The sequence below is a fragment of the Hyalella azteca genome, unplaced genomic scaffold, assembly GCF_000764305.2.
Source record: "Hyalella azteca isolate HAZT.00-mixed unplaced genomic scaffold, Hazt_2.0.2 contig16724, whole genome shotgun sequence".
Classification (NCBI taxonomy): Eukaryota; Metazoa; Arthropoda; class Malacostraca; order Amphipoda; family Hyalellidae; genus Hyalella; species Hyalella azteca.
The window spans coordinates 465,877-477,787 of NW_025946533.1; the positions used below are offsets into that span (position 1 = coordinate 465,877).

At 37.0% G+C, this 11,911-nt stretch overlaps 1 protein-coding gene across 1 annotated transcript; it reads left to right on the forward strand.

Moving 5' to 3' along the window:
• The first annotated feature begins 878 nt into the window (after nt 1-878).
• Nucleotides 879-11,569, forward strand: LOC108669686 (histone-lysine N-methyltransferase SETMAR). Its single transcript, XM_018157089.2, has 2 exons — nt 879-1,020; nt 8,221-11,569. Exon 2 carries the CDS (start codon nt 8,231-8,233, stop codon nt 9,374-9,376), a length of 1,146 nt encoding a protein of 381 aa, XP_018012578.1. The 5' UTR covers nt 879-1,020; nt 8,221-8,230; the 3' UTR covers nt 9,377-11,569.
• Nucleotides 11,570-11,911: the final 342 nt, after the last annotated feature.

Below are 11,911 nucleotides of genomic sequence, written 5' to 3' on the forward strand. Positions count from 1 at the left end.
AGCTGTCACTCTAACGTCCGATTTTCTGAATCAGCAACAAAATGCTGATTCTACAGATTCGGCAAACTGGCTGCCGATTCCATAGAATCGGCAATTTTGCAATTTTGGCACGACACATATGCACTTATCCCGAATACTCAGGAAGATACTAAACCTAAGTTGTTGGTCCAATCGGGAGTACAATGGTTTATTTCAAAAATAAGATTCAATGTACATTGAAGATATGATTTTTCGCAGCGCTTCCATTTCATCCAAAATCTAGTTATTGTTATGGTTTCTTACTACTTACATTAATTAATATAGATCTAATAGGCAGGCAATGAAAGAGCATTAGAGCATTTTTGAACGATAAGCACTAATTAAGTATGTGCACGAGGTACTTTAAATTATCCCAAATTTTCAATCAAAGTCAAGGTGGTAATCACATTTACTGCATTCCAGTTCGATTCCTATCACAAGCTTTTTCACCAGGTAATGTAATGAAAAATTATATACATGGTTATCGAAGTTAGAATAGAATTTTATGCTCAAGTTTTGTAATTCCAAGCTCCAATAAAATGAACGAACATTTTATAAAAATAAGGTCACATTGATTTGACAAGCTATTGACGTCACGTAAACCTGGGCGGACATGCAGTGACTGGCAGGACTGCGTCCCCAGATGTCATACACACGCCTAGAGTTTATTTGGCCTGATTCACTGTGATTGACGAGACGTAAATCAAAGTGAAGTCATCAGAAATGTTGTCCTTGCCCTGAAACCTTAGCGATGTGTCTATGAACTTCAAGATGATGTGCGGATGAGAAGCGATGCAAGGGTAAGTATATTTCGAAGAGGGGCGGGACGCTGCCTATATAAATGTGTTGGAGGGGTGCCGGTGGCAGTTTAGCGCTCGACCAAGACTGCATTGTGCTAGCGGAGAGCTCGTGACTTGCGTGACAAGCGCTGCCCAAGGAGGACAGCTTCCCTGGTGCTCTTGCTCGAACTTCCTTTGACATCTCAGCGTGGTCGTTACAGAGGTACGAGTACTTTGGTTTTGGTTAAAGCTTCATTTTGTTTTGCTTAAAGCTAGAGAACACGCAGCATTGGCAATAGATATTATTAATAAAGAAAAAGGACAATATCCGCATTCATTAAACGCATTTTGCATGATTTAGAGATTAATTTGGCAGCCAAGGGTTTCATGGGATACTATTGTCATTAGAGGCAAAAATTTGCGTTTTAATTGTTTTTCAGCCGCGTTGGGCTGTCAAAGCTCTTCGCCGCGATGCATTAGTGTTAGAATAAGAAGGCTGAGTAGTCTCTTAACCTTTCGTAGTATAACCATGCCATAAAAATGCAATTTAGAAAACCCAATTCGCGAACCTTAGAAATTTTTAACGTAATTCCATGAAAATGTTGAACTAATTCTAATTTCATTTCATCTGTTGATTTAATGTTTTGAAATTCCTATTTCTATTAAATTCCTTTGTGCCGCGATTCAACAAACGTTCATACTTGATGCGGGCCAAATCGTGGAGTGGCTTTATCGTCCTGCCGATCTTAAGTCGCCGGCAGAGCTAGCATACGATAGCTGGGATGTAGCTTATACTGAGCGTGTGCTGCTTACTTTGTGCTTAATAGCAACAGAAAATTCACCAGAAGATTTTCTCGAAAATAATTAAAGCAGAATAATGAATTGAGGTAAAATTAAAAGAAATTAAAATTTAATTTAATTTACGGTCGTAATGCGGTATGATTTAGATCTGTGAAACCTGTAATTTTATTCCGTTATTATTCATTCTACTTAAAAATTCATCAACAAACTCCAGTGTGCGTGCCTTGTGATTGCTTTCAAAATTCATTTGAGACCAGCAACACCTGCATGGTGAAATATCACGTATGCGTTCAATCGATTTAACCCCATTATGTTAAAAAATTTCCTCTCAAACGAGAGTTCTTTACTTTTGGATGAGGACTGTGAAATTTTCTATTCTGCGAGTAAAATGTATTTCTAACTTTCATGAGAAAATCTCATTTAATAAATAGCGCCAATGTCTTAAAAATTATAATTTTGAACAAAAGTTGAAGAGGTATTTAGTGATTTTCACTTTGTAATAAAACATTTTCACTCTGACATCTGTATACATATAACAAGAGTGCCTATTTCAATTTCATGGTAATTTTGATATGCGTATTTAAAACAGAGTATCTCACGCTGTGATACACTTGCAATTCTCTGCCCTGGATCCATTAGAAAAATCTGAGTTGTGATAAGAATAATTTTCAAGAAAATTCTCTAGAACTTAGTTCACTAGCTGCACTGAGCTATTTTGCACCTCATGAGTAATTTACACTCTAAAACGAAAATTTGACTTTTTAACTTGAATTGGCATCTGGATTTGAATTTAAATTAGACCAAACAACTTGAAAGCATCGTACCAAGCATACACTTTTATAAAACAACAACGAAATATAAATTGATATATTAAAAGATCTTGGCAATAATTCCTTATAATAATTCAATTTGAATCAGATGCCTTCTAGGCAGACAAGCCTTCAGAATCTGACTTCATCTTAACCAGCTCGGCAGGACGGCAATACCGCTAGGTAGACGTCGTTGCTGCGATATATATCTGTTCGAATATTAGATATTCTAATTAAATTTCGATTATAAATTTTATGGCGTTATTAAATTCATAAATTAATTCATTAATTATGAATTATATGAATTATTATTAATTAATCCATTCATTAATAAATTAATTATTAATCTGAAATTCGCATTGAAAAAATAAACTTTAGAATACATCATTATCTCATTAGATGAAAAAATAGCCCAATAGTAATTCATCGGCCGAGTCATTATCCACAATCTAATCCACTGACTTCTGATTTACGTCAAATTGATTACACACTCGATCCGTTAAAGTCTCTGGAAATAATTGAATAAATGTACTCTGTCTTTAGGATATTTTCGGATTAAATCATTGATTAGAAGTATTCGTCAAGAAATGAACTGCGATTTCCATGTGAATGTATAATGTAATTCTATTATGTGAGGTGAATGCCTTGAATGCAATGATTTATGTGATAAACCTAGATTTCTCGCCATTCACCGCTACCTTGGTCGACCCTCAGTCGCCACGGTCTCATTTCGTGTGATTTTGCTCACGCTTTACGCCCGTCGCGTCTAGCACAATAACTCTCAGAGCTTCTTTAATTTAATGAGCCATTTGAGACAATAATGTTTTTCCCCACCAGCGCCAATGTCGAGGCCAGCAGACCTAGCGCTGTGCAAATTATTTCAACGGTAGAATAAACTTGAGGTATCTCACGGTCGTCTGGCGAAACACTATATTCCATCTTATTGAACTGTGCGAAGCGAAGGGTTTTTGCCGCAGCGATCATTTACAACATTCCACTTCTCCCGTAGCCTTGTCTGCCAACTGCACTAAATCGAGAGAACACCTACATGTGATCATTTCCCAACACTCTGCAGAGATAGCATGCTCTGCTATTCTCATAAAATCTTTTAATAACTAATAAACACAGGTTCGTCAATTAGCATTTGATTAATGATTGCAACCAAAAACTTCTCATGAGGGCTTCTGCTCTGTGCTATGAAAATTAATTAAGATTTAAGAACAGGTCGTCCAAATGGTAGAATTTTCCTTCCACTGTTCATGAATCACAATCGTTCTTTCGTTACTTGTTGGTCCACTTACGCAAGTATTTCTACTGCCCCTTCTCAAGTTCATTATTTTTCATGAAATTTATTCCTTTTTCAAAATTTTCATTACACTCACACCTGCTCCTTCGCTCCAAGTGAGAGACGCTTATGATACCGTCGGATCAGTCGTTCGTTTAGGCGAGCAAACCACGGTGGCGTTCACTGAGCAAATCCTGGCTCTGGTAGCTTTATCATTATACCCTTTGTCTGCAAAGGCACTAAAATTCGGCAATGTTATTTATGTCTGATGGTCTAGTAAATAGAATTACTGTCAGCAGATATTAGATAACACATTGTTTGTGGATACAATAACCTTTCTAGATGTGATCAAGAAAATATCAACAAAATTGAAAAAAAAATACTAAAAAGTTTTCCGTTTGAGTGAAAAACACGCCAATTTATGTACTCGACACAAAATGGCTAAGAGGCATCTTACAATTTAAAGCAATGCAATGGAACTGCCACATTTATCATATTTATTCAATCTCAATTTATTTGTACGAAGACACGACGAATAAACGCAAGCGTATTTCACCTGGAAGTAAAGATGATATAAGTTATTGCATGTTATGAAAACCATTCAACATTGCATTGTTATTACCGCAAATCATCAATATTTAAGGAACAATCACGAACCAAAACTATTGCAATAGGTTCCGGCTATAAGATGAATACTACATGGCATTCTCCTCTCACGAAATGTTTCGGGTGGCTCTTAGATTGCATTTTCCATGCAATGTTCACCTCGCATGCTAAACAAATTGCAAGTAAGACCGCGATTAGATGGGTTTGGTACATCTTAAGTATGAAAAGACAGTTGTCTCACTAACAATTGGAATTTAAGTAGTACGAAGACCAACGAAGTAGTCTTCAAAGATCCAACAGCGTTCAAAGTGTACAAGTGTTCACAGTATTCAAAGACACAACAGAAGACCCACGCCAGATGCTGTTAATGCACCTGTTATGTTCGCTCTCTACTCTATCTTATGTTAGTGCTTACTCTATCTACTGTCTGGCCAAGTAGCATGGGCCCGCAATATCAGGGCGGTCGCTGTCCCGCAACTGACCTACTCACTCTTTGAGCTTGAGTTACGAAGCAGCGCACTCCGTTCCGCAACTTAGTCACGCTCTTGTGCACTGTTTACTCGCACTAATGTAGACGAGTATCACCTGTTGCTCAGGTAAATATACTACGCAACTCGAGCAGAGCTTCTGTCCTGAGCTGTGCGCTCGCTGTTTATGCCTCACAGCATTAGCAATGTCAAGGAAATAAATTCTAGAGCACGAACATATCCACTGTGCAGCATATATTCTTTCTTTATCCTGGTGACTGCATTGAAGATGTTTTGCTTCCCTCTGATGAAAATGTCAATGCTTCGAAAATGAATCTATTCATTAAATATGTTAATAGAAGAGAGTGAAATAAGTGTTCATTTTATTTTCAAGTGAAATATTAATTATTGAATTTTTATTCAAATTCATCTCGAATTTAAAATTGAACAAAAAATAAGTCTTTCGAGACTTTATAAGAAATAAGTCTTTCATTAGCTATCTTGCCTTGAGATAATTTAAATAGTGAGATCCGAGAATTGGGCTACACACAATGTAAACAATGTTTGTTGTTTAACGCCAGAGTTCTGGGGATACGAAGAAAATTACTTTACATCATTAGCGTTATTTCCCTGAAATTTAAATATAGCCATGAACAGGCTGCAAAAAAATCTAAAAGAATATTAAGGACGCGAATTTAACACTTTCAATTTAAATCTGGTCAACGAATCTTGCCGATTACCTTTTTTATACATCGTTATCTCGATTATAATTACCTATTGTCGTTATCGTTATTTTAAATTTCAACAGTTAATTATGATTAGCCATTAATAGGAAATACTGCCGGGGACCCACCGAATTATGTAATTGGTTTAGAGCTCAATGTCTCATTGATGGTAATCATTAATTTTGCTTTAAAAAATATTATATACAACCTTTACAGTTAACGATTCAGCCAAAATTAATTTTGGAGACGTAAATAGGTCATCAATATAAACAATCTTATACTTATAACAGAATATCTGCTTGTAGTGATAAACCTTGACCTCTGATATAATTTATAGAATACTGAACCAGAGCTTACACTTCACTTTCGCTTATAATAACTCTTGACTTTCAAACTGTTAACAACAGCGCGAGGTCTGCAAACTTTGGGGCTTGAGTTTACATCTAACTAAGATGACATTGAATTCAATGAGAAAAACGTGGTGCTCTGTGGGATATTCTCGATTCAATGTGAAATAACAAATATGAAATAGTAGGTCAATGGGGCCCTGGCTCACTGTGGTAGAATTTTTCTCATCTTGCCGGCAACAAGCTTGTAAATTCTCTGTTCGCTTGTGTACAAATATTCCAAGGTTTTAATAACAATGAAACGATCTGCAAGAAGGACGACAAAATTAGCAAAAGTTGTTCTAAATTTAGTAGCTTTTCGTGCTATACGAATTCTGCTAACCCTAAGCTGGTTCAAAATTCTAAGGAATTCTGCTGACTGCAATCAGCAGAATTTCTTAGATTTTTTTTTTCTTTTGGTATTGTCCAATTTGCACTACATAAAATAGAGGAGTCGAATAATGTAACCGCTTGGCTATAAATTTTCTTTTATGTTGGAGACGTTGTAGTCCACTCATCTACCACAAATATTAAAAGGAGTGTCTTTATTCACTCACCTTATCTTTCGTGCATCTTCTTTATTGAGGATAATAAATCGCTACTCAACGTCGTTTCTTCCCGATCGAGGCAACATTTGCCCGAGTTCGCGAAACTTTCAATTAATAACTGATTGATTCCAATTCATACAATTATACATGGTTTCAATGATACAAATATATAAATTAAATCAACTCCATAATTATTGCTATCGTCTTCATGACGGATTTGAATTACAAGGTAAATATTTTTAGCCTTTTTGAATACAGTTCCAAAACTTTCCTTTACAACAATATTTTTAAAGTATTATGATATAAAGTTTCTCTTTTCAGTTGCGTTTATTAAGCCATAAACGAAGGGGATTTGGTATAAAATTTTGCACACACTCATACAAGAAATTAAATTTCAACTCCATGACTAGGCACTTAATTATGAGAGCAGGACTTGTAAGGTCCAATTACGAGTCTTCTCGAAACAAGTGGCCATGTTAAGCGACTCGCATCTGAAGCGGCCAAAACTGCGCTGAAAAATAAACGTTGTGGCAACTACTTCGCATCCATCTCGATATCTGCCGACAGCTATCTGAATTCTTATATCCCGATTTCCTTAATGACTACAATAAATTAACTCATAGCTCTCAGTTGCAGATTCTATTTTTTATCCTTGGATAAGAAATACTTTTTAATGAATCGAGTCAGACTTTCTAGTTTGTGCGCAGGTGACAGCATCGCAAAAGAAATCTTTCAATCTTCGTTGCCGTCGTACTAGTGACTGGGAAAAGCATTCAGGAAATTGTGAAGGACGATAATCATCGATTTTTATAATTTTCTCAGGGAATATTATAAAATGTGGTGCCGAACATTTTTCAACAACATTTTCGACGCCTGATGTTCTTTAGTACGCCCGGTTTAGGTGCTTAAACAAATCCCAAACGCAAGTCAAAAAACCATCAGAATTTTGCACGTTCTAAACTTGAACGCAAAAAATTATCTCTCATCAAAGGGCTCAGAATATATTAAAATAATCAAGTGATAATCCATCTTAGCCTAACAAATGTAAATAAGTTTATAACAAAACATTTCCCACTGTAATCCTGAACAGTTTAATGGTTAAACCAATTGAGTCAATGATAGAAATTACTCTCAAATAATATTAAAAAACTATGTAAATCGTTATGAACGCAATATTTTATCTCATTAAATGAGACTTCGAACCCAGTTAATTGATGCGAGACTTTTAAAAAAAATGTTCGAGATGGCAGTACATACCTTTTTTTCATTTTTGCAGTTCATTCTCTCTTTTTATCAATATCTTGCTAAAACATGTGTTAAGATGAAATGATAGTTAATACCTGGACTCATTTCGCTAATTAATCCAGACTATAAAGAGTAGTTTTCTGCAAAATGTTATTCATATTTAACTATACGCTTCAGAACAAGAACAGAATCGTACATATCCAGATGTATATACTATAGCTATATCAATAGGCATGAATTGATTATTATTGTGTGCGCAAATAACTATACAAATTTTTAACGGTCTCAATCTAAGTATGAGCCCGTAAGCCCTGGTCGTTATACAGCTTCATGTAATTGCAAGCCTATCTTTTATCCTGATGAGTTTAGTGATCGTTTCAATCATACGCTTCCGAAAAATTATTCTCATTTTGTTATGCATTACAGTCAGTCACTGAAATAACATTTAAAATAACAAAAATTAATTTCTCAAACCAAAAATAATTGAACCAACACATTTCTAAATGTTTTTCTAAGCCTGCTATTGAGACATATTTTTATTTTACTTCCAGGACCATCAGAATGAATGACATCGACGATGAACCTCCTCTTATCATCGAAAATAAGGAAGCACTCCCAGGCTTCACGGCCAAGGAACAGCGCGTGATCGTGCGCTACCTCCACCACATGAAGACGCGCTCCACTGAAATCCACAAGCTCCTGGAGGCGGTGTGTGGTGAAGCCGCAGCTCCGTACAAGCTCGTCAAGGCATGGGTCACCGACGATGTTAAGGGACAGGAAGACCAAGAAGAACAGAATAAGAATGCGTACAGTACTGCCACTAACGGAGCTGTGTCCCCCAAACAAACCCTACCCACAGACCCGGCTTTAGTTTATCGTTTGGAGCATCTAGTGAACAACGACAGGAGGCTATCAATTGAACGGGCGTCTGATCTGGCGATGGTTACAAAACAAACAGCGCAACACGTTATTTGCGATGTGCTTGGAATGAAAAAAGTGTTCGAGCGTTGGGTGCCTCGATTATGGACTCCTGAACAAAGATCCTATCGTGTTCAAGTTGCCGAAGAACTTCTTCGTCGGCATGAGGCTGAAGGCGATGAGTTCCTTGAGAGGATCATCGTTGGAGACGAAACAGTCGTGTACTACTACACTCCCAACACATTGCGTCGCCACTCGGTCACAATGACAAGAGGAGTCCTTGGTGTAGGTGAAAAATATAGGCCCAGCATTGAGCAAGTCGGTGTCTCGTTCATGCTCTACTATGATATTTATGGTTTGCTTCTGGCAGAGCACGTACCGAGCGGAGCTGACAACGCTGCAGACAATTATGCAAATATTCTGAAAGAACACCTCACAGAGGCTTACGCCCGAAAACGCCGAGGAAAGAAGTTGAGCGACTGCATCTTGCTTCATGACAACACCGCTCCTCACAGTTCGAAGGCCGCTCGCCAAGTTCTCACCGAACTTGAGCTAGAGGCTTTGCCTCACCCTCCAGCGTCACCTGACTTCGAACCTCATGAATATTGGCTCATTCCGTTCCTACGGAACAGCATGAGAGGCGCCACCTACCACGATAAACAGGTTATCATCACGGCCCTGAGTCATCACCTGAAGCACCTCATGGAATGCGAATTCTTGAAATCAATCAAATCCTTGCCGACGCGCTGGGCGCAGTGTGTTGACACCAGCGGCCTTTATGTCCTGTAATCCGTAAAAACAATTTTAAGGATGTCTTTTGCGACGGCACTTAATCGACTGCATCACATCTTCAGGTGAAAGTTTTGCTAAATTGTTGAAGGGGAGCATCGTCTTTGTTACGAGGAAGAAGAGAAGTCTGTGCGGGATTCAGAAGAACACTCATTATGCAGGGCCCTATATGCATTGCGATATAAACAGCATTTGGAATTGCTTCATTTTTCCTCAGAAAAAAAGAAAATATGACTTAAAGAAAAACTTTTAGGACATAAAGTTCATTTTGTATATATTTTCATCTGATGTCATGTTGCCATTTTACGCATTACGTTCATTCGTTTAGGTTGACGTAAGTAGATTTATGTCGTCTGTACAAATACTATTTATTGGTTGAAGTGCCTATATGTTGTTGGCGTATTAGATCTGAAGAGCAAATTCTTCGATATCGTATAAGTTGAATTAAAAATTTACTTCCTCATCTTCAAGGTAAGCAAACTTCCTCCATGTTCCGGCTCGACCAGCCGTAGTTGCTCTTTCAGACATGTTTGCTTGTATCAAAATCATCCTATATTCTCATTCTTTGGTTAATAGAATCTTGTGTTGACTGACTATATTACCTGCAGCGGGAGAGCTTCAGCTTAGAAAATAAATCATGCAAATATCTTCACAGCACCCTCTAGTGCGCGTCAAAATCTGCATGAGCTCAAACAAAAAGTGTGAAAGGTCTTATCTTGGAACTTTAATTTGTATTGAAGATAACTGGCTCAAGCTAAAGGATAACTTAAATAAAGCCAGAATTGGAATAATTCTCATCCATATTTGTGTACTTTATTCTATAGAAAGATTTCACTCTGTTAACAAAAGATTATTTTTCAAGATATTGCGTACAGTGCAATCTATCAAGGTTATAAATTCAATTAAAAGTGATAGGAAAAGATCATACACTATCACAAGGCTCTCTGTATCAATACACTAATCGTGCAGAGTAATGGAATAAATGTATTGTTAGACTAAGGATAATACTCGTATAATAATTGTAATATATTCAACTTTTAGTTTGAGGTACCGTTTTATTTATACGCAGTTTGCTTTTATCGTCATATGTTATGTTTTCACAGCAGCTAGGGGTGTTTTTGCTGGTATACTCTGATGCTCTATGAAATAGGTTTTTGTTTCGATAGCCAGGCACTAAAGTAGCAGCTACGATCTTTTATTCACTGAAAGCATTCATCGGACGTCAAACTATAAGCCTACGTTCATAACATCCAGAGAATCAGTGTTTCAGATAATAAATTAACTATGCGACGTGAATTATCTGGATACATTTATTAGAAATAGTCTGTTAAAATGGACGAGAATTAACGTTAACCTTGTTCGCCAATTCAATTCCTTGGAGATCCGAAAAAGAAGACCAAACCGAGATAATTACTTGCATTATTTTTCTCGAACTAATTTGTCTCTAAAATGTAAACCTCATATTTTTTCTAACTGGACATTTTATTGCAAAATGGAAAATGAATGACACTTTGCACGTTTCATTTGTAATCACCGTTTAAGAAGCGAATAGAAAGGTATACAGCACTCAACAACCGTAGTAGAATAACTTGGTATGGGCACAGTAATCATAAATTTAAGATACCTTATCATGAGTGATAATATACTTGCCTTATCGCTTATTGTACATTATAGTACATACGTAGAATATTTTCAGGATTTTTCAACAAAATGGAAACATTACAACCCGTGGCAGGATGCCTGGGCATACAAATTATGGGCACCAAGACGGTGCCAAGTTTTCTATGCGGTTGTCTAGGTAGAATTCAAGGTTAATTAAAACAACGCACACCTGCGCGGACGGCTTGGCCTCGAAATGCACCTCACCAGTATATTATCGTTCTATATGTGCAAGAAATTAAATATCAGAAGAATAAGATATGAAGAAAACTGCATGGCATTGATAGTTTTAAGAGTCCAGACACATTCGATAGGAAAAGAGCCAACGGGCTCCCAGCATGTCTGCCGCGATAGTGTAGAGCTAAAAAAGTATAAATAGTGTTATTCAATAGTTAAAAAAATATGAATAATTCAGATAACATGTATCGTTCGTTTAACCAGAGTTATCTGATACGCATTAATAATGTGTGCCTATGCTAGCTGAATTATAATTTAAATTATGACATAGTCTTGAATAATAGTGCTTCTCACGTGGTGCGGGTATTCTTATCCTTGTTACGAACTACTATGTTAATGATTCATTCGTTTTGCTTTGTTTTAACTTCAAAAATAATTTAATAATATAAAATGGAAACCGTCGCAAGGTTACCGCACAAACGTCGGAATGGCACGCCTGCGAAAAAAAATTGCAACACGCGAATTAGAAACAGATTTTTGTTCGGAGTGACGGAGTGGTCAGCTAGTTAGGAACCACGAATTGGGGGTTCAATACCCGCAAATTAGTTGCAAAAAATTCGGGTCAAATTTGGCTAATGGACGAGAAGTGGCCGAGAAACGGCCAACGCCGCCTAAGAAAAGCTGACTAGTGCGTTATAT